Genomic DNA, 24,678 nt, shown 5'->3' with positions numbered 1-24,678 from the left:
CTGTACCCCTGTGCCCCCTGTACCCCTGCACAACTCATCCAGAACACATGTATGCACTGCTCCTTGCATTAGAATTTTAGAAATATTAAGCCAGTAATTCAAGAATATGAAAAGGAATTAATAGGAATCATCCAGTATAGTTAATCAAACCACAGAGTCAATACATTCAGTAGCACAAAAAACATTTTTATTAGACATTTATTAACATTTATATTATAGGTTTATGTGGCCGAATACACAAGTGTTATATTTATAGAGCTTTTCTCTCATGACCAGGGAATATGCCCAGACCCTAGTAGGTTTAGTGCCTTGTCCAGTAAGACAGCAATTCGTTTGTGCTAATGACTCTATAAGAAGCCTATGGAGTCAGCTGATGAGTAGAATGAGTAGCTTATCAAGCAGAAGCACCTTAAAGGCATCTTACATTTTGCAACTTAGGTATTAAGTGGGAAGTTTATGAAAGGTTGAGAACTCCCTTCTTCATGCTTTGATATTCCATTTCTATTACCTGGCTGGTATGACCAGGATTTTAAGGTACTACTGAGCTGCTTAACTCTCAAACTTACCATTCGTCATTTTGAGCCGTTGCTATTAAAGCACCCAGTTCTCTGAATCTGAAGAGTTGATGAGTGGTATATAGTGATACTTTCACCATTTCACTCATATTCTGTGCTTATTTCTAATATATGGGAGTTGTACCTCATTTCACCTTGTTCCACTTGTTTTATTATATGTGGGTCTCTTCTTATTGCAGATGGCCCAGAAAATCTGAAAATTAAAGGAACACTACAAGTGACTTCTGGGTACTCCACCTCATTAGAATGTTCTGCTGATTCTGTTCCTGCACCAACCTACCAGTGGAAATTCAATGGGACTAATTTGGAATCACAGACTAACACCCTGTACATCCAACAGGCCACACCTGAGAGTGCAGGAAATTATACCTGTATAGGGACTAATTCAGTGACAAAGCTCTCGCGGGAAACCTCTGTATATGTGTCTGTGAATGGTAAGTCTGATACCCGGCACTGCCCTTTAGCAAATACACAGCATGTATACAGAAAAGATACACAGGCTCCAGCCAGGCACTTATAGAGGCATTTGCTATAAAGGTGTGTAAAGTACACAGTAATAGTGTAAAACAAACAGTGTACAGGTATGGGATCCCTTATTCTGGAACCCGATATCCTTAAAGCTCTGAGTTACAGGAAGGCCATCTCTCATTGACTCCATTTTTAGCAAATCTAATGTTTAAAAATGCTTTCCATTTTCTCTGTAGTAACTAAGCTGCATAAATCCATATTGGCTTTGTTTAATCTTTACATGATTTTTTAGCAGACTTAAGGTATAGAGACCCACATTATACAAAGATCCCTTAGCTGGAAAACCCCAGGTCCAAAGCAGTCTAGATAAGAAATCCTATACCTGTAGTTCTAAGGTTAGCACACAGCTACTGAACTCCAGAAAATCCCCTTCCATTGACAATATTGACAATAACTGTCTCTGCTAAAACACACATAGAGATAATTATCAGTAAGTGATCAGCATTGTCTATTTTAGTAGCCATGACAAGTAGCTGATACTAGTAGCTCTGTGTGTCTTCACCCTAAGGGCCATGGCAGACAGGAAGATTAGTCGCCCGCGACAAATCTCCCTTGTTGCGGGCGACTAATCTCCCCAAAATGCGATGCCTCTTGTGAGAATGTAAATTGCTGGTGGGATCGCATACACGGCGCCGAAATCTCAGAAGTTTCCTCTCAAGGCACTGCGTATGCGATTGCGGGCGACTAATCTCCCTGCCTGCCACGACCCTAAAGCTCTGTTGTTATCCCTATGCATATAAGGATGATCACTAAAATCACTGATTACAAAGGGCTAATTGGCATAATATAGTGTATTTATAAATACCTCAATTTTTTACACCAGGCTCATACCTCATATTGGGTTTTTATTGGAAACTGTGCTCGATATACCTTGACCCACTGAAGTTGTCTGACAAATTATAGTGGCAAAGAATTGTGTATAACTCCAGTGGCTCTCAATGCCACACTTTTACTGACCTTTCATTATCTCAGAAATGTATAGCTCACCTTTGTAATTCATTTGTTCATTTTTTTTTGTGTGTGTGGGTTTTCATTGATTTAGCTTTTTATTCAGCAGCTCTACCAATTGGAATTTTAGCAGCTATCTCGCCGCTAGGGTCTTGTTTACCTTAGCAACCAGGCAGTGGTTTGAATGAAAGACTGGGATATGAGTAAGAGAGGAACTGAGTAGAAAGATAAAGAATAAAAAGTAACAATAATAATACATTTGTAGCCTCACAGAGCAATAGTTTTTTAGCTTTCAGGGTCAGTGGCCCCCATTTAAAAACTGAAGCATAGAAAGAAGAATAATTAAAAGACAATAAAACATAAATGAGAAGAAATTGCAAAGTTGCTAGGAAAAGGCCATTGTATAGCATACTTAAATGTGAACCACCCCTTTAAATATACTGTGACTTTCCATAATGCAAAAAATAAAATGTAATATTTATTATATATAAATAGTATATTTAAGTTTAATTGTATTAAACGTACAATCTGTAAGGGTAACCATCTGCCTTTCACATGTGTGTACTTTTACATTGGTTGTATTATTTTACATGTTCCATGTAACTGTAATTGATGCAACTGATGTAATTAACTACATGACCAGTTGTTTGTGCAGTTGAGATATCATTAGTTCAATTCAAACATAAAAATATAAATTATTCCTTTTTGATTACTAATTTCTGTTACATTTAAAGATTTACCATAGTTCTTTTCTGGGATGTAATCTGTTGTCTGTGAGCTACACGTACGCTAATGCCCACGGAGCGAGTTAGTCGCCCATGATAGATCTCTGCTATTTGATGCGCCTGCATTCCACCGGTAACAACAGGAGTTGCGGGTGGATGTGCCTCTTTGGCTTTCCGAAGCAATACATAGGCCTTTCCTCCAGCGACTCCTATTGTTGCTGGTGGAAATGCATTTCGGAGCACTTTGTTTCCTCCAATAGCAGAGATCTAGCGTGGGCAATGAACTTGCTCTGTGGGGCAGCAGCCTTACTGTAATTGTATCATATTGTAGTTTAATTAGAAGGATTATATACAGGGAAGTTTAATATTATTTGCCTGCCTGCCAGCCACCTTTTTTGACATCATTATGTTGCTTTATTAATACAGTTTGTGTATTGAGTTTGTGTAAGATGCGGCATTACTTTGTCCTGGGTGGTCATTGTCATCATCATTGTTATAATGAGCAGATTAAATCATTAAACTTCATCATATTTATTTTCTGGTTTTGTTTTCCAATTATGTTTCTGTTTTTGTTATCCTGAAACCGATTATCCAGAATTACAGGAAGGCATCTGCCATAGAGTCCATAAAAGTCATTTACTTTGCGCTCCCACCCTTTTTCGCGCAGTGAGTTGTGCGTTAATCCCCATTCGCTATAGGTACTTCAAAATGCGCTCTTTGCACTTCCGTATAGTTGTTCTTGACGCTGCGCAGTCCTTCCTGGATTTAATATCGGTTTGAGCGCTGCTGGGCCTATTGACGCATGGGAACCCTGGGGCTTCTGTAACCTTCTGACCAAGGGGTGGCTCCAGCTTTCCTTAGCACACAGCGCCAATAGGTGCAGTACACTTGTGCGTAAACAACCTGCACAGATGTTGCTCATACACCGAACATCAAAAAATTTTTGTGCTTCAGCACAGAAGTGAGAACTGTTGCATTCAGTTTCATGAATCAGACACAATTGCGAAAGTAGTAGCGCAGCTGCATCAGGCACAATGTCCCCTTGCTACAAAACTTCACACATTGGTAGTGCACTCCAGGTCAGCATAAAAAAGCCGCAACAGGTGATATTAAAATCAATCAACCTTTATTTGCACATCTAAAAAACACAGCTTGAGGTCTTACGCGTTTCGTGACAGCGAACTTCCTCTCTCCATTTCTTACACATAGGAAATATATACCCAATATATACCCCAATGTCCCCTTGCTACCACAATTACGCTGTAATTCTGGGGAAAAAAACTGTATTGTGGGAAAAAACATGGCGATTGCACTTGATATTGCACTTTTCTCCCTGTATTTGCAGATATAAATAAGCCCTAATTTGAAGCAGATAATTCAAAATTTTAATTAATAATAACAATGTGTTAATTAGGGATGCACCGAATCCAGGATTAAGTTCGGTATTTGGCTAGGATTCGGCCTTTTTGAGCAGGGTTCGGTTTTGGCCGAATCCGCGGTCCTGGCCGAACCGAATCCGAATCATAATTAACATAAATTAGCATCTTCGAATTAGCATTTGGAAGGGTTAAAGGTTAGGGGGGGGAAATTTATTATTTATTAAATTTTAAGCCCTACAGTATCCTAATTAACATATGCTAATTCGGATTCGGTTGGATTCGGCGGTTTGGCAGAACCCAAAATACTGGGTTCTGTACATCCCTAGTTTTAATGTTTTCGCAAATTTAAGGTATAGTAATCCAAAGGAAGTAAAGATCTCTGTTGCAATGATCTCCAACATGTTGCTCACCAACCCCTTGGATGTTGCTCTCAGGGGTCTCAAAGTGGGTGTTTTTTTTTAATTCCTGACTTGATGGCAGGCTGTCAGTCCACATAGAGGCTACCAAATAGCCAATAATTGGCCTTATTTGGCACCCCAAGAACTGTGTTTATGCTTGTGTTGCTCCTGGGATGGATTTTTAATGATCCTCGACCTTATTAAAAAATATTGGGCAGTGATAAGTATACTGAGCAACTGACATGTGTTTATATTTACATTTGCTTTTTATCATTCACCTTACTGAGAAATGTTACTTTCAGTGCATTTTGTCATAAATTTCAAATAAGGTAAGCTCGAGTTGAACCCCCGATGGTTCCCACCCTTGCATGCCAGATGCGGAGTGGGGAATGAGTAGGGGGTGACATTGTGCCAAATCCCCCCCTTGCTCAGAGCTTGTTTAATCGCCCTCCCCCACAGTCGGCTTTCACTAAAGTTAAAGAACGCCAGGAGCTAGGGATAAGCAAAAGAGGTAAATGCCTAGTGCCCCCCTAAGCCATAAGGATATATATTTTACTAGAAGATAATTAGGCAGGAGATCACATTTATGGCTTATGGATTTTAGATTAACTTTATGCAAAACATCATTGTGGATTATCGGCCACACCCATATTTCGCTAGGCTATGTCTAGCCACACCCCTAATCCACTAAACCACACCTTTTTCTATTTCCTTCTTACTAACATTCTCTAGTAAGCACCATCCTTCTTTTTCCAAGATTGTACTGTACCACCTGTACCACTATGTATAAATAGCGGGCATGAAAGCAAAAATATCATTGTTCAAATGTTTGAAAATATCATTTTTTCTTTCTTTCAGATTATAACCCCAGTGACAATCCCATTGGACCAGGGCCTATAGCTGGCATTGCGATTGCTATCATACTTGTTATTGCTCTAGTCGCTGCATTAATTTTCCTGCTCGGCATACGAAGACGTCACAGGTAAGTGCTACCTACACATGAAACAGAAAGAGGTCATCATATGAGGGGGGGGGGGTATTCTTTCAATTACTTTTTTATTTTTGTGCTGTGGTTTTCAGAACTGGGATTTAAAGGGGTTCTTGATCTTTGAGTTAACTTTTGGTATAATGTAGAGAGTGATATTGTGGGACAGTTTGCAACTGGTCTTCATTTTTTATTATTTTTAATTGTTTAATTATTTTACTTTTTGTTCGGCAGCTCTTCAGCTTGGAATTTCAACAGCTTTCTGGTTGCTAGGGTCCATACTACCATACTAACCAGGAAGTGGTTTGAATGAGAGACTCATACTGTATATGAATAGGAGTAGACCTAGAAAAATAAGTAATAAAATTGTAGCCTCACAGAGCAATAGTTTTTGGCTGCCGGGGTCAGTGACCCCCATTTTAAAGCTGGAGAGAGACAGAAGATTGCAAATATTTTAAAAACTATAAAAAAAAATCAATAATGAAGACCAGTTGAAGAGTTGCTTAGAAATGGCCATTTTGTAACTTACTAAAAGTTAACTTAAGGGTGAACCATCCCTTTAAATCTGGTAATTTGGTTACTGGGTCTAAAAATAGTAGGATTGAATAGATAGATAGACAGTACAAAATAAGAATATAAATTAAAGTAAAGCCACTCAGTCAGTCAGTTTTTTTGCAGGGGTCAGTGACCCTGACAACAAGATAGCATTTTAGCTGCATTCCGGGAAGACAAATCATAAATAAATAAATCAGAAACCATACAAAGCCATTAAAAATAATTAGTAGACCATTTGAAAGATTGCTTAGAGTAGGTCAGTCTATATAATATTATAATATAATTATAGTAAGGATATAACGCTATATTTATTCTGCAGAAAGCTTTACCGTACCTAAGTAAACAGCCTTAGAAGCTCTCACTGTACGTTTAAGATAGCAGCTGCCATTTTAGTTTGGTCTGACTTCACTGTTCCTGCACATTGCTTCTGGGACAGCTTTAAACTTAGATTACACAGCAGAGAAGGGAGGGGGTGAAAGGAGAAATGGGAGGGGGAGAGAGGAGAAAAGGGAGGGGGAGAGAGGAGGAATGGGAGGGGGAGGGAGGAGCAAACTGAGAGAAGGAAGTCTGACACAGAAAATCATGTATACAGAATAAAATGAATGAATGTGGTGTCTCTTTTTACTTAGGACTCAGTGCAGCTTTTTAGTGAGTGCTTATGGCTGTATTTACATAGACCTTAGTTTTTACCTTTCCTTCTCCTTTAAAGTTAGCAGTAAGTTGATCAACCTCTTTCACAAACTTTTCTAGGTTTTCTGTATTGTCTAGGGCTCTCGTCTGTAGTAAATCCTGAAGCTACAGGGACAGATTTTTAAAGGTAGATTCTAAACTGCACAATTGTAGGAGCACATGACTGAACTAAATTGCATTAGACTGATCCAAACTAAGCTGTAGTTGGTTGCTATAGACAACTGCACTTGTAACTGGTCACGCCTCTCTATAACCTTCTTTGGGTTCCTTTTCTACCATACAAACAGGATGCTTAGTGTTCCAATTTTCCATTACAGCTCTTCCAAGCAAGAGAAGAAATCTACCGAGAATGGTAAGAAATGATTTCTGCTTTGAATATCCAGCTCACTATTTTTTCTTTTTTATTGTGCGGCTGTGTATTTCATGTATAATACAAATGGTAAGATCTGCAGAATATCTTGCTGCCGGCACTACATGCGGAGGTGCTGTAAGGCGCTTTTCATTAAAACTCCTCCCACTCATTGCTGCTTGCCTTTCATTAACATCAAGGAAATGGCACAAGTCACCCTGCAAACCTCATGAAAGCAGGGTGCCTTTTTTCTTGGTGTCGGTGGAGGCAACCCCCCATTAGCAGCTGGGTTTTTATATACAAATAACAGTATTAAAATGCCCTGTTTAACACAGAAAGGGAAATAAGAATGGAGATAAAGAGTAGAAAAGAAGAAAAACAGACAAGGGATCAAAAAAGAGATAATGAAGTAAAACAATAGTGGAAGAAAATATTGCAGTAGAGGAAGGAGAAAGTAGGAGAAATCTTTGGTCCAGGTCAAGTGTCTAAGGGTTTCTGGTGGGATCCTCACAAACCAGGTGGTAGCTTTACTGGTGGACAGGATTGGGGTATGAGACCAGCTGCTTTAGCCAGTGGTGGTGCCTATGTGTCCCCCTGCCTATCCCTAGCACATAGGCTGATGGCATGCCCACACAAGCACCTCCTCTTTCCCTGAATACGTTAAATGGCACAGTATCCTGGATGCTTTAGGGTAAGAACCCACAGAGTGGTTGAGTCGCCCACGATAGATCTCTCCTATAACAATAGGAGTCACTGGTGGAAAACCCTCCGCATTGCTTCGGTAATCTGAAGTCATTCAAGGTTTCCTCCTGCAGGCAACTTTGCGTGACTTCAGAAAGCTGAATTGATGCCAAGGGCTTTCCATCCGCGACTCCTATTGTTGCCAGTCCTTTTCAGAGAAAAATACACCTTAATATGGTGTGATTGTAGCTTGGGCATACTGTATGTGCATGCTTGGTGCCTAAACAGGGTCGAACTGGCCCACCGGGATAGTGGGAAAAATCCTTGTGGCCCCGAACCAGTTGGGCCTCCTACCTGCCTGCAAGCTATCCGCCCCCAGCCACCGCTACTCTGTGCTCCACTGTGCTACTTACTTCACTGTAAAAAATTAAAGATGGCTGTGTGTTCCATTGTCGGGAGTGGCAGTGGGTGCTCAGACCCTTAGGTGGCTGGGTAGTGGGTGGCTGGTTAGTCAGGTACCCGGTGGGCCCCTTGTTTAGGAGTCAGAATCAATAGTTCAGATATCTGCTTTCAATAACAAATATATTTACAAACATTTTTCTTTTACTATGCAAAAATTGTATTTAAATATGGTTCCCCCTTAAAATGTATTTTTAAAAAAGTGTTGTAGAGTCTATAAACTAAAGACTGATATCAGATTATAACATTTTAGTTAATAAAAAATGGGGTATTTTCATTAATATCGGCACTTCAGTAACAGTGTGTGACACATTAGCGCATTAGGTGTTATCATGTCATTCATCAGTATAAAGCTGGGGCATAGCACAAAGGTTTTTATCACCTACAGTGAAGTAAAGATGGTAAGAAATACATTATATTATTTATAGCAGGAAGGGAAATGTTCACAGACAAATTTTTATTTAATATGCAAATGAATTATATATGATAGAAAAGTGAGAGGTGTTAATTGGTGAGAAAATGCAATGGGGGATCGTTACCTGGTGCCTAGAGATAATAACTCACATTGTACTACTGATAATTGTGACAGTAACACTTGGTTTAATTACTCTTCTATACATGACTATTTTGGATGTTGTGATATGATTCCACACTGTCTTAGACAAAAACATTAACAAGTGCAAGTGCAGAGTTCAAAGTGCAATTATGGGTGCAATTCACCATATTTTTCACCCAGAATTCAGTACCATAATTCCAGTGTAATAGTGTCCAAGCCTGATTCTTTAGGGATAATTCCTCTTCATGTATTGACCCAGGCCATGGTTAGTACACTTAAGGTGGCCAAGTGAGCGGATCTTCTCCCGATATCCTCACCTATAGGTGGCCAAACTATCGAATTAGAACGACGGCTATAGGCGTATGTCGGTTTGGGGACGCTATCAGTGAGCTGATGCGGTCCCCTATCCGACTAAATTTTTTAACCTGTCCGACTGAGATCTGGCAGGCCAGATGTCGGTCAGGCAGGCCCGTCATTAGTGCCCATACACAGGCCGATTAGCTGCCGAATCGGTCTAAGATTCATCCAAACTGAGTTCAGTTTGTTAAACAGATTCTGAAAGAAAAGCCCCGTGCACACTACAAGCTACAACATAACATTATCCTTACCTGTGGTTCAAACACGTGACCATATACAGTATGGCTGCCGTTCTATTATTCTGTTCATCAGATTAGATCAGCAAGACGGGAAAAGAAGCTCCTCTATGCACAGTACATTTGTCCAATTGTTAAGACAGGCTTAAAAATACTATTGGACGAAGAGCTCATCAACGCATAAATGTGGTCCTTGTCCCATTGGCCCATATCCCGTCAATGTGATCCAATCAGAATCAGATAAGTTTTGAAATTTAACACCTCAAGGTAGGGTAATGATCCACATTTTTAGTGACCTTGCCTCTTTCAAGGTGCAGGTCTAGTCAGCAGGTAGCATTTACTGATCATCTTTTTGAACACCAATATCTTATGGTTGCTATGAGATAGTTCACCTGGGCGAGCTTTGTTCCTTTTATAATATATGGGGTTTAAGAACCTTAAATCTGTACACATGAATATACAGTACATAGACATAGATAAGGTATCTGTGATGGTCCTTTACCCAAGTGCCTTTTTGTATATTATTGAGAGCCTTCCTGTATATTACAGAGAACATGCTGTGACACAGTTATCAGATTGTGTGCTGATTAGGATAGCCACCTTGTTTCCTCTGTCGACCTAATCACTTTATTTCATATGCTTTATGTTATATTGTACAGTGATGGCTATCTCAGTGGATGCTGGGCACTAAGTGTCGGCACTAACTGGGTCATGATTATACTGTAACTGTGCTTTTGCATATTCCTTTTGAAGACTAGAATTTAGATTATATCTTCATTTAGAAGGCGTTGTTTTCCTTTATGGGGGATAGTGAGAGCTCTGAAGTTGTAAAACATCTCTAGATAATTTAGTTTTATTAAAGAGAAGGTTGGGTTCATTCTTTGCAAGTAAGAAAATACAAGGTGACTGATATCAATATTCTTATTACAGTGCTAATCCAGGGACTGATCCAGCCTTTCTTCAGAAGTAAATGGGCATCTGTCCATGCTAAGGCAAAAGGCTGAGCCTTTCAGTTAGATTTTAGGTAGAGGTAGGAGGAACTGAAAGTGTCTGTTTTATGGGCAGTGTATGGCTGAATTTGTTTATAAATAGGAGTTGGGTTCTGCCTATTATTTACATTTACAAATTCCTCATTTTTCAGAGCTTGTAAATTATTTTGATTAAAGAAAAAAAACTCTCATTTCCAGGTATGATAAAGGAAACATGGCCCAAAGTGAAGGTTCTACTAGACATAGGGTCATTTTTACTAAAGAATACATTTTCTCCTCATCTAACTTCACCTTAGTTCACCTCATTCGCCAGGTGTATTTTCACAACACATCTCATACTTAGTAAAAATCATAAGTGCACTGTTGCAGGAGAAATGTACTTCTGGCATAAATTCTCTGTGTATATTTGCCAGTGATTTTCCCCATACAATTGAAGTGGGGGAGATTCTCTACAGAATTTTTATGACAAAATTGTAGATAATAAGATGCAAAAGTGGTTGTTCTGTCTCCATAACGGCAGTTCTGAAGCCTCAACCTGAAGAAATTTCTTTTGGCGGAAATTAATTCTTGTGCTGTAAAATTGGAGAATACACTGGAGAGCTTAAAAGAGACGTGAATTTGCGCCAATGCAAACAGAATTTTCAACAGTGTGAACTTAATTCTCCAAAACTTTTCATACTCTCCTTTCAGTAAATTAGTGATTTTTTGGGGAATTATTGGTGAAAATACTCCAAAATTTCTCTTTCCCCTTTAGTAAATATACCCCGTATCAGAATTACTAACATAGACCCAAATTTTCATCAGTGAATTTTTTAATTTGCAGGAAAACTTGTGTAAACAAAAATATTTACTGGGGGGTGCGAAAATGTTACCCCCCCCATGATTGTAATCGCTTACCTGGAACCCCCGGCCAGTGCTTCTGTTGGGAGAAAACTGCACTAGGTGAAAAAAAAACCTCACAGTTTGAAAATGTCATTTTTATTCAACTTTGAATGGAAAAAATAATATAATAATAATAATAAATTAGGGCTCATTCACTAAAGTGCGTTAATTTTTATTGCACGCTTTTTTGCGTTAAAATAGATGCGAAAATGAACGCGCGATTCACTACAGTATTACCGCGTGCGTTAAGTCGCACACCGCATGCATGAATTTACGCGCAACCACATGCGTTAATTTTAACGTATGCGTTAATTTGCGCATCGAAATAATACTAACGCATGATTCACAAACACTTAGACGCGCTTAATATCGCATTAGTCTGTGCGAAAATTACCACCTACTCGGGGCAGGCGGTAATTATAGAAAAGTACAGTTAATAAGCTTTTGGCAACACAGTATGGACTTTGCAGTGGGATTTATTCAAGTCTGTGTTGGCCCTAGAGCAGTGCTGTCCAACTGGCAGCCCGCGGGCCGCATGCGGCCCTCGACCCCCCTCTGTGTGGCCCCCCCACCTGTCTGGCTGCTTTGATGTCTTAACTTTGTGTAAGCTTTAAATGGTATCAGTACTGAGATTAACTGGCCCCCTGCATGGTTATCACCTGTAATCCCTCTGTATTGTTTAAACATGTAATCCCCTGTGTTGTTCACACCTTTTAATCTCTGCATTGTTCACCCCCTGCAGTGTTCACACCTCAGGCTCAGGGCTATAATCACCCACATTGTTCACTTCTTCACACCTCAGAACTGTACTGTACTGCCTGGCCTATGCTGCCTGTGTATAGGCAGCATAGGGTAGGCAGAGTATGGCACATAGGCAGCATAGGGCAGGGAGGGTATAGCACAGCAACCTAATGGAAGCCAGTTTTGGCCACGCCCCCATTTTAAACCACTCCCACTTCAAACCACACCCATTTTATCACAATGGTCGCTGCAGGGATAGCACAGAAACCCCCAGCATATAATTACACACCTTAGGAACCATTATGGCTATTTCCAACTGCTAACAAACACCCAGAACAAACTCCTGCCAGGTTCACCTCCCACAGGCAGCATAGGACAGGCAGAGTATGGCACACACAGGCAGCATAGGACAGGCAGAGTGCTGCCTGTGTGTGCCATACTCTGCCTACCCTATGCTGCCTGTGTGTGCCATACTCTGCCTGTCCTATGCTGCCTGTGGGAGGTGAACCTGGCAGGAGTTTGTTCTGGAAGTTTGTTAGCAGTTGGAAATAGCCATAATGGTTCCTAAGGTGTGGAATTACATGCTGGGGGTTGCTGTGCTATCCACAGGGGAGGAGGAGGCATATGGATTTAAGGGTGTGTCTTAATATGATATAATATATTTCTTTAACATATGAATGATGGTTGATATCCCTGCAGCGACCATTGTGATAAAATGGGTGTGGTTTGAAGTGGGAGTGGTTTAAAATGGGGGAGTGGCCAAAACTGGCTTCCATTAGCGGCCCTCCACCATGTATGAGAGAGTAATTCCGGCCCTCGGCACCGCAGAAGTTGGACAGCACTGCCCTAGAGTGATGCAGCCTCCAGTTTGCAGGGAAATGGTCACTTTCAGAACAGTAGTTTTCCGCAAGTATTGGCATGTATGGCTAACATGGCGTGCGTTTATTTGCACGACTATTTATATGCGGCGACTATTTATATGCGGCAACTATTTCTATGCAGCTACTATTTATATGCGGCGACTATTTATACACAGGGCGTTGATTAGCGCACGTTCCGTCAATGGCTAACATGGCGACTATTTATACGCAGGGTGTTGATTAGCGCATGTACCATCAAATACCGCACAAAAATAGTCTGCGCGATTAAAATAACGCATGCAGTATCGCGCGTAAATTAACGCAAGTATGCTTTTAGTGAATCGTGCGTTAAGTCCCGAAAAATTAGACGCGCTAAAAATTTTACAGCATGCTATAAATAGCGCACGTTTTAACGCACTTTAGTGAATCGGCCCTATTGTCTTTTATAAATCTGCCTTGTGTTGTAGCACTTACAGCCCCACAAAATAATGTTTCACCATCCAAACACTGTTGGGGGCACAGTTCCAGGCTACATTTTCCATGTTTCTGGTAATGGGGTTTCAGGAGGTCGCTACTCTCTCTGATTGGGGCAGTATCCTTGTATAACAGTCAGTACTGGGCTGGAGCTGGTTGTTGCCATTGCAAGCATTTGAAAGTTAGTGGCCTGTTACATAGTTACATAGGGTTGAAAAAAGACCATTGTCCATCAAGTTCAACCCATCCGAGTAAACCCAGAACACAACCTATACTAACCAATCTATACACTCACATACATAAACTATATATATACAACCAGTAATACTAACTGTAGATATTAGTATCACAATAGCCTTGGATATTCTGCTTGTTCAAAAACTCATCCAGGCCCCTCTTAAAGGCATTAACAGAGTCTGCCATTACCACATCACTAGGAAGGGCATTCCCCAACCTCACTGCCCTCACCGTGAGGAACCCCCTACACTGCTTCAAATGGAAGCTCTGTTCCTCTAATCTAAAGGGGGGGCCTCTGGTGCACTGATTGTTTTTATGGGAAAAAAGAACATCCCCCATCTGCCTATAATCCCCTCTAATGTACTTGTACAGAGTAATCATGTCCCCTCACAAGCGCCTCTTTTCCAGAGAAAACAACCCCAACCTCGAAAGTCTCACCTCATAGTTTAAATCCTCCATCCCCTTTACCAGTTTAGTTGCACGTCTCTGCACTCTCTCCAGCTCATTAATATCCTTCTTAAGGACTGGAGCCCAAAACTGCACTGCATACTCAAGGTGAGGCCTTACCAGGGACCTATAAAGGGGCAAAAATATGTTCTCATCCCTTGAGTCAATGCCCTTTTTTATACAAGACAGCACTTTATTTGCTTTAGTAGCCACAGAATGACACTGCCTGGAATTAGACAACTTGTTATCTACAAAAACCCCCAGATCCTTCTCCATTAAGGAAACCCCCAACACACTGCCATTTAGTAGATAGTTTGCGTTTATATTATTCCTACCAAAGTGCATAACTTTGCACTTGTCAACATTGAACCTCATTTTCCAGTTTTCTGCCCAGTTTTCCAATTTTGTCAAATCGCTCTGCAAAGCGGCAGCATCCTGCATGGAACTTAAAGTTTTGCACAATTTAGTGTCATCAGCAAAAATAGAAACAGTACTGTCTATGCCCCCCTCCAGGTCATTAATAAACAAGTTAAAAAGCAAAGGACCAAGGACTGACCCCTGCGGTACTCCACTAACCACACTGGCCCAATTAGAAAATGTTCCATTTACCACCACTCTTTGTACTCTATCCTTCAGCCAGTTCTCTATCCAATTACAAATATTATGTTCTAGGCCAATATTCCTCAATTTGATCATTAACCTTCTGTGAGGTACTGTATCAAACGCTTTAGCAAAATCTAAGTAGATGACATCAACTGCCATTCCAGCATCGAGGTTCCTACTCACCTCCTCATAAAAGGCAACTAAATTAGTCTGGCAAGATCTGTTACGCATAAAACCATGCTGGCACAAACTAATAGTATTGTGAACTGCAATGTATTCAACTATCCTATCCCTTATTACCCCTTCCAGAAGCTTTCCTACTACTGATGTCAGACTAACAGGCCTATAGTTTTCAGGCTGAGAACAAGATCCCTTTTTAAATAATGGCACCACATTAGCAATCCGCCAGTCTCTCGGCACCATGCCAAACCTCAACGAATCCTGAAAAATTATGTGAAGAGGCTTGGCAATCACAGCGCTCACAGACTGGGCTGATTGTAACCACAGACACTTCAGAATGGATTGCAAAGAATTTTATGATTTAGAGAACAGGAATCTAAAGTGGTTAGAATTAAATGTTAAGGACTTCGTAGAGGCAGGGCTTCATGTCAGTACTGGGGAAATCTATTAGCTAAAGCTCAGGAACTCTGTGTGCCTGCTTACTGCCCATCAGTACTTTTAGTTGTCCTTGAATTGCTTGAAAAGTAATGAGATTTCATTTCTATTTTACAATTTCTGTTAAATCTCCAATCTAGTACTGAAAATTATCTCAGTTTCCTTTCAGCTGCACTGAGAATATTTTGACGCTATATAAACAGCTTGTTCATATTTCAGAGCCCAGTAATTAGGTTTAAGTTGGCCACACCAAGGCCAAGTATCTTCTCCAGCCACTAGAGGCATATAGGCCCCCCAAAACACAAGGGGGGGTCACATGGTTAGGCCACCCAAACATAATCATAACAGCAGGAAGTGAAGGGGACCTTTGGTTCCTCCTCGCTTCTTCATGTTCCTTAGCACCATGAACTGGTCAATGTGAGGGGGGTCCAAAGATGTAACAATATAGTGGCTACTGGGGAGCCCCATACAAAAGGGCCCAGTAAGGCCTGTGCAGTTGACTGCCTCTCCCACCACCCCACAGCATTCTCACAATTTTTCTGAACACTCCGAAAGTTCTATAGACTTTACTTTGCTGGGGATGGAATATATTTTTTCAAATCAATTTAAAAAAACGCTTTTTCTGAAATATGTCAGAGAGGAACTTATGGTGTTATACGGCCTCAGTGCTTTTTGTATTGTCACCTTGGCTTCTTTGCCGGTAAGTCTGCAGTGTCACTTTGATTAATGACCCTCCCCTATACAGTATACAGGTATGGGACCTGTTATCCAGAATGCTCAAGACCTGGGGTTTTATGGATAAGGGGCGTTTCTTAAGTCTGCTAAAAATAATTTAAACATTCATTAAACGCAATAGGATTGTTTTGCTTCCAGTAAGAATTCATTATATCTTAGTTGGGATCAAGTACAGGTACTGTTTTATTATTACAGAGAAAAGGGAATCATTTAACCATTAAATAAACCCAATAGGGCTGTTCTGCCCCCAATAAGGGGTAATTATATCTTAGTTGGGATCAAGTACATGTACTGTTTTATTATTACAGTTAAAAGGGAATCATTTAACCATTAAATAAACCCAATAGGGCTGTTCTGCCCCCAATAAGGGGTAATTATATCTTAGTTGGGATCAAGTACAAGGTACTGTTTTATTATTACAGAGAAAAGGGAATCATTTAACCATTAAATAAACCCAATAGGGCTGTTCTGCCCCCAATAAGGGGTAATTATATCTTAGTTGGGATCAAGTACAGGTACTGTTTTATTATTACAGAGAAAAGGGAATCATTTAACCATTAAATAAACCCAATAGGGCTGTTCTGCCCCAATAAGGGGTAATTATATCTTAGTTGGGATCAAGTACAAGGTACTGTTTTATTATTACAGAGAAAAGGGAATCATTTAACCATTAAATAAACCCAATAGGGCTGTTCTGCCCCCAATAAGGGGTAATTATATCTTAGTTGGGATCAAGTACAAGGTACTGTTTTATTATTACAGAGAAAAGGGAAATCATATTTAACATTTTGAATTATTTGATTAAAATGGCAGGAGTTGTCCTTTCCCTAATTCAGAGCTTTCTGGATAATGGGCTTCTGGATAATGGATCCCATACCTGTATATAGAGTATGCATGCCTTTTAGTCCTTTGGAAGCTGAGATGCTTATAGAATGCAGAAGTGACACAGATATTATCCTTTTTGTGATGATTCAGTAAGATTTGTCTCTTTACTGGTAAGTGCTGGAAACTCCCTGTTATCTGATCACATATAATAAATACACGCACAATTATACGGTGCCAAATGCCATTGTACCGGGCGTGCAGGCCTGACAGTCATTATACAGATTGCTTTGTACATGGGGCTTTCCAAAATACAATTAAACATAAACAAAGTGCCAATAGAGTTGTCTTCCTGCCTTTATCTCCATAGGTTGAGCAAAAATGAAACTGGGAGCCCTGCAGATTTCTTAAAGGATTTGCAGCCATTCAGTCTATTTGACTATTAGATCCAATTAGATCAATAAGCAAATTCTGTTAAATCGATCAGAAGGAATATTTAACATTGTCCAATGTTGCTTCCGAGTGATTTGATATCTCGCATGTCCCAAAGAATGACTGGTGGAATTTCCTACAAGGCTAAGGGCAATGTTATATTGTTTTCCTAATCATTTACTAAGAATAAATAGCTAATGTATCCAAGCTACATTGATTCAGAACAGTTTGATTTGAATTGTTCTAATCTAACTTGTTATTTCAAAATTATAAGACCAAAATTGTCATCAATACATTTATTTGGATCAGTTTAATTAAAACATATCCATATTACCCTATTTTTTTTTGCCATTATTAAGCACTAATTTGAAAGTTAGGCTATATTCACTGACCTTACCCCCTCCTCCTTCTTTATAAACAGGGCAGTTTGCTCAAAGTTCCATACCTACCTTTGCACAAACAAACCCCCCTTCTCTAAGCTGCAGCTTTTGAGCAGTTCATTATCAGGGGCTTCTCAGTGGACTGGTAATTAGTTTTATCAGCTTTTTTTAAAGTTCTTTGGGATCAGGAAGCGCTAAAGTGAAGCTGACTTAATACTTTTTTTGCTTTGTTAATGAATTTATATTAATAAATGGGTTACACAGGAAGCCGAGTTATCATTTTATGTTCATTATTTCTTGATGTGATTTGTGAATAAAATCAGGCATATATTTCACATTAAGAATAGGATTAATAAGAATTTGAAATAATGCTCCTACTTCTTGCACAACAGTCTTCCGCAAGATTCAAGATTTCCTTCAGTGAAAGAAAAAAAGAACCGCAGCCGTTTTCTTTTGTCAGAGATAGCCTGTCAATCATTATTATTATATATATCTTAACAATGTTCTCTTCTCTCTCCCTCAGGCCATACGAGCGCACAAGGAATAGAGATGGTAAGTACAACACACAGAGAGAGCAATCATTAAAAAACCTCTTCAGAGATATACGAGGTGCCAAGGGAAGAACTGTCTCATTGAACTGGAAAAAACAAGGGGAATCTGCTTCAAAATTGACACAGAAATATCCTGTTTTCTGTAAATCCATTTTTTATAGGATTTTCGCTTTTGGTCAAAAGCCATTTAGAATGAGATTTGTAACTAGCAAATTGTACTGGTCTATTAATTAGAGACCATAGAGTTGAGTGAGATTGAGCTGTAAACATTTACTGGAATGGAAGGAGAGTTGCAAATCAATGGGGTTTGTTTTATTCTTGGCAGTGGTATAAATTCTCAGTTGGGAATAGATAGCACACAGACATCCTGCTTCCACTACATTCAGTGAAATCAGAGCAATAAAAATTCTAGATTTAAGGCAGTTACATAGTAAAAGGAGACAGTCTGTGATGAATAACATATGGTGCTGGTTTTACTTTGTGCCAAAAATTAATATTATCTTTAAAAAAAGACCAGTTCATTGGAGCTCCCTATAGATCCTCTCAGGTCCCTGTCTGTGTTTCAGATGAGGGGTGGGAGTATCTTAATGGTCCCTGCCAGAAGCACAGGAGGGGGAGAGCCAATCACAGCCCTGCACTCACACAAGCAAAGACAGGCTTCAGTTCCCTATCAGGTCAGCTGATTGGTTCCTGTGCTACAGTGCAGTGTTCTGAGTGTCCCTGCACAGCCTGGGAAAAGAGGCAGCAGGAAGGGGAACAGAAGGCAAGGGCAAGTGGGGTAAATTTCAATAAATTGGCCAGAAAGGGGCCGAAGGCGGAGGAGGTGTTTTCTCTTTAAAGTTAATAACCATTTTTCTGTTACTGTGGTTTACAGGTATTAGACCCCTTATCCGGAAACCCATTATCAAATAATTCACATTTTTAAAAATGATTTCCTTATTCTCTGTAGTAATAAAACAGTACCTTGTACTTGAACCCAACTAAGATATAATTAATCCTTATTGCAGCCAAAACAATAATATTGGGTTTAATTGCTGTTTAAATAATTTTTTTAGTAGACTTATTATAGGCGATCCAAATTATGGAAAGACCCCTTAACCAGAAAACCCCAGGTCCCAAGCATTCTGGATAACTGGTCCCATACCTGTATTAGGATGCAATGCTGATCCAAGAATAGAAGTTTAGCAAGTGTAACATGGGGTTGAGGTGTAGATACCTCAGACCTTCAGCAAGGGGTGCTATATATGCAATAAAGAAATAAAGCAGGCACTCATGTAATTCCACCACCACTACCTATCAGTGGATTCCAAGCACAATAACATTAAGCCACAGGTCTTTCTTGCACATGATTTGTTATTTACTTATAGAGTGTTGGAAAACTTATGTGGGCTTGCTTACATTAGCTTGCATCTATAGATTGGATTATGTAGAAGGCTGCCCAATGCACAGCTAGGGTATGGCTCAGTATTATTTGCTAACTGTTATGCATATTTTTCTTCCAGGATGAATCTACTCTACAGTACAGCTCCATAGATTTCAGTGCGCAGCGAGGTCTCCAAAGGAATGAGCACGTTGTACCTGACAACACTGTGTATGCCGAAGTGAGACGCCAGTGACCTCCTGTTCTCAGGATTCCATATTTACGGATACCTGAATTTTCTGATATGTCTCCACATGGGTCTGACAACGACTATTCATCATTACAGGGAATAATGGACATCAACAAGACATATCTGGGGCAGGTTTGGAGAAGACCCAAGCACAAAAGGTTCCAGAGTACCACTGTGGGAGAATGGTCAATGCCATGTACTTTGGTACCCGCAGGCTGGTAACTGACTCAGGGAGAAGGACAGATGATTTTTCAGCTCAGACTGATCAATGGGCTAATTAATAATTAATCAGGACCCCCAGCAGTGCACTGTTTACACCTCATTCACATAACAGGCTCTTTTAATCAGACTTGTTGCATCATCCATGTATTACCCTTGGAATGGTCTGTTCCACCTGTGTAGAATTCAGTATTGAGCATCAGATTGGGTTGTACTAAACAGCATCGTTTGAGCATCAGGGACAAACACTCCACCCAAGGATTGCAGAAACACCTAAAGAACAGATATTTTTCTCTTTCCTGTCAAATGATAGAATGGCATCAAAGATGGTGGACCTGCTTGTTTTTATGCAGATGTCTTTTCCATGTTGTCAGACTCACACCAAAGAATTCTGTAGGGAATGAGACCTGAGATTCTTCACTATGGAACCACAGGCTGTTCATTAGCACAAAACCATCTTTAAACCATTTGCAACCCCCACCCTGAGCGATAACGTGCTTCAAACAGAAGATTTCATATCAAAGAAATGTGCATTGTTTTCCCGAGTTCTGAATTAATTGCTCTGTTGGGAGTCCTGAAGCTGAAGGCCAGTATATTTCTGCCCCAAATATACCAGTGACATTACTTTGGCACTGGTTCCATCCGATGCACTGAGTATAGGATCACAAAATCCAGTATGTAACCAGTTTACACGTGCTGTACATTGAATTACCCAGTATGCTGCTTCAATTCATCTCTCTTAAACTTTACTTTGAATAGTTAAAAATAACAACAACTGGGTGCAGCAAAATGATATATTTCCTATTTTTGCCTCGTCCGGATTAAGAGGTTAAAGCTGTTGTCATGTCTGGAAGCTTCGTAGTGATGTATTTCAGACTTCTTTTCAAATGTGAAAGCATTGGCTATTGATTTATATGCTCTTGTCTGCATAGACTGTGTGGCACTACTGGTAGCCAGAAATGAACTGTTCCCTCGGCCCTTGCGGAGGGCTTTGCCCAATCAGTAGGAGTAGGTCTGGGCAAAACTAGGCTTTTTTTGTCCCCTCCCCTTCCCATCTTAATGGTGTGAGCCTTAGTAAGTGGAATAAACTATATGGTGCTGTTTAGTGTGTGTCCTAGTACAGTGCAGTTGAAGGGTGCCAGGAGTTTTTTTTCATGAACTATTTATTAAAGGACAGGCGATCTACAGATCAATGCAGGCCTACACTCGCTGTCTTTGCTACTCACCTCTATAATAGGTGCCAATAACAGCCTTTGATCAACACAGAAATATAAATACCGATCTTACTGGCAGGATTAGCTCTTACCATAGTCAAGTGGCCAGAAGGAAGCCATATTGTTACCTGCATTTAAATGCTGTGATTATGAGCTGTTCCAAATCTATTTATGGGGCTTATATGTGTATGGGAGCTTAGGCAGATGGAGATTTTTGTCTGTGGATGGGTCTGCCATGGCCCCCCTGAAGTACATTAGATTCAGCCCAACACAAATCCTGCTGAAAAAAGGCCACATCTTTGCCAAATCCAAAATTGAATCCTGGATTGGGTGTGTCCCTAGTTCCATGTGGCGCATTACAGCAGACCAGGTCCTCTGTATAATCAAACAACCTGTAGAACAGCGCCCAATACAGGACATCACTACCTTTTGGGCTTCAGGCCAATCTTCCGATGGACGACATAGAGCCTGGGGCAGTTGAAATGGATCCTGCAAAGAGCAGAAGAATCCAATGTAAGAAGACAGACCACCTAATACTCCTTGTCCTGCACATCTGTTAGGATAGATATATCTTAGAAATATTTAGTGTGAGTATAGGGCATAGATACATTGTGGGTATTATTCAGCTATTTTGTGCAGTATTCGTTACCTCCCCTGGAGAAGCCCCTTTTCCAAACTAAATTTCTTTGGGTGGGTTAGGGGGGCTGAGACCCTTGCTACCAAATTATTTAACCGATTTATGTATAAAATAAGGGCATATTTAAGCGACAAGCTGATTTACTAAACTGTGGTCACCTTTAATGGAAATAAAAACTTATTTTGGGGTTGGGTCACCTTTATTACTCCCTCCCCCAACCACAAAGATGGTGTTTCTCTTTGTTTGACTTGAATAATAGTATTATTTTTGTAAAAAGGATTTTTACTCGTATTGTTGATGGGCCAGGTTTTAATTATGTGGATTACAATTGGACCAAATATATGCATAATTGTATTTGTAGCCCATAGTGGAAGCCTCCATATTGTTCCGCCATCTGAGGTGGTCTCCATAGACTTCTATAAAGAGCTTTTCTTTTGAGGTCTACAGAGAATACTTCAGAAAGACAAGCAGTAGGGCATATCCCACTGCAAAGGGTAATTACATGGGAGACCAATCAATTGTTTTATAATCTTGCCATGTTAATTACCTATTAAATAGATTCTCAATTGGAGGCTCTACATCTATAGATTAACTGTAACACTTACATACAACCACTCAATAGCTTCAGCTGTTAATGGGGTGCTTGGGTGTTTCAGTTCAATAGCAACCGGAGGGTTACAGATTCAACATCTCTAAAACAGGTGTTTATTGATTGATATAATATCACCCGACCATTATAAAGGGGCAGATTGTGTGATTGTGGCTCGAGTTACAGGGGATCAGTATCAAAATGAACTTGCCTAGTAGTATACAATATTTTTTTAAAGGTACCAGTCCCACGGGAGATGTGTAATATATTTTCTCTTTATAACCTTAGTGAATGTGGACCTAATGTGTACGTTCTTGCCAGTAGTGCCTTCGGACCCCTTTGTTATTCATATGTTTTCTTTGTACCGTTCCGTCTCTGTGTGCCTGCTTTCTATTGTACAGCACTTTTGGGAAATGTTAGTACTGTATAAATACAAATGTATACTATTAAACTATTTTTGTCATGTACCTTGTTGCAAAGAAAATGAGTCGCGGCCCCATGTTTATTCCGACGGAGGAGTGATAATAGAGCATATAATGTAGTTCATTTCCAGATCATTAATACAAATTAATTTCAATATTTCATGTCAGGCTGGTAAAGTGTTAACTTGGATCTACAGGAACCTGCACAAGTTGAAGTGGCAGCTTTGTAGGTTGAATAAAGTATGGGCGCCATCTAGTGGTCAAAAGCTTTCCAAGCGCAAAGAAGCAGTGTGTTAATGCAACTTGATTGGGTCATTTGGACTGACTGGAAATAGAGCAATGTGACAGGAATATAAAAAGCAGATTAATATGCTGCCCTCAAATTATATCACAGGACCAGACCAAAGGCTATGCGGTGGGACTTATAAGGGCTCATTTTTGATCACATATGTAGTGTGCAAAATGCAATTTTGGACACAATGAAGTGTTTTCCCAACAGTTCCAGCGTAATAGTGTCTGCAAGGATATGATGTACTTAATGCAATTGTGGCCGATGTGTCAATGTGAATAGGCCACAATGGCATAGAATGGCTGGTTCAATGGCTCAATCATTATGTTGGCCATTCAATGTCAAAATGACACCTGGGTATGAACATTGTGTCAATTTATTTGGGCCACTGTGGGAACCATGGCGCTGAGGTTGCAGTAGATTAAGGGTTCCCTATCATCAATAGGCGCACTCTGCACAATTCATTCAAACGGTGCTGATGAGCGATGGTGCTTTGCAAAAAATGCACAAGTGCAAGGAGCAGCTTTAGACAAAAGTGCCTTTAATGAATGCTGCCAGATCATATCATTTCTGTGTATATATATAGTGAGTGAATATATCTATAACATTGTATAGCCACTATATTGGCATTATAAACATTACTGTATTCCTTTAGCCGGTATATTGCTCTAACATAATAAAGATAATTTATGGCCATGGCTACCTACAGGGTACGGACAGAACCACTATATTGTAGGGCTCATTTACATTGTGTACGCAGCCATTGTATGTGTCAATTGTATGTACTCTTTAAAGGTACTTACGTTTTGTGTGTCACTCCCGCCTCCTGTGTGCAAGGAACTGAGGATCCCTGTTGCTACTGCCATCTTCAAACTGTCAGTAGCTCCAGGGTTCCACAGTTTAACTGATAATTACTCACAGTGGCCTTAAGATTGTGACACAAATGTAATTTTGACACTGAGCACCAGAAATGATGACATTCGGATTTCACATTTTAATGTAAATTGCATCATGTGCAACCTCCCGAACACTGCATTCTGGGTAAGAAACATGGCAAATTAGATAAAAAATTACACTTTGCACTTGCATAAGTAAATGACCCCTCTCAAGTAGCAAATACTTTTATCACGTAACCCCATTTTCTTTATTGCAAACAGAAAACTGAAAGGAAACTGATACAATAAGGAAGGGTGAATGGTGGATACTACCAGCCTGGCATTGTACTAAACATTTCCTTCCATAGGATCACCGTTCCCAAACAGCTGGCAACTACAAAGCTGAAAAGCCAGAAACGTGACCCAATTGGTAGAAATCAATCAAATTCAGCCAGAAATAAGCTATACCTGGAAATCCCATCTAACTATAAAATATTAATCATATTATAGTAGAAACACCATGTGATGCCTTTCTGGGCTGGGCCTAACCTAATGGATATTTGGGGTCTGCTTGGGGCCCATTTATAACTACAAGTGCAGTAACTAAGTGCAGTGTGCAATTGCAGTGTTAACA

General features: G+C 40.0%; 1 protein-coding gene across 1 annotated transcript in view; it reads left to right on the top strand.

Annotated features, from left to right (window-relative positions):
• The window catches only part of ceacam8l (carcinoembryonic antigen-related cell adhesion molecule 8-like), a 52,523-nt gene extending 29,598 nt beyond the window's left edge, over positions 1-22,925 (top strand). Inside the window, exons 4-8 of the mRNA XM_031905855.1 lie at positions 755-1,009; positions 5,412-5,535; positions 7,101-7,135; positions 18,162-18,190; positions 19,692-22,925. Of these exons, the coding sequence (XP_031761715.1) occupies positions 755-1,009; positions 5,412-5,535; positions 7,101-7,135; positions 18,162-18,190; positions 19,692-19,805 (557 nt within the window). The 3' untranslated portion in view covers positions 19,806-22,925. The remainder of the gene's footprint in view (positions 1-754; positions 1,010-5,411; positions 5,536-7,100; positions 7,136-18,161; positions 18,191-19,691) is intronic.
• Positions 22,926-24,678: the final 1,753 nt, after the last annotated feature.

Source organism: Xenopus tropicalis, chromosome 7 (genome assembly GCF_000004195.4).
Source record: "Xenopus tropicalis strain Nigerian chromosome 7, UCB_Xtro_10.0, whole genome shotgun sequence".
Classification (NCBI taxonomy): domain Eukaryota; kingdom Metazoa; phylum Chordata; class Amphibia; order Anura; family Pipidae; genus Xenopus; species Xenopus tropicalis.
Note: the sequence above shows the minus strand (reverse complement) of the source record. Positions and strands in the feature narration are given on the sequence as shown.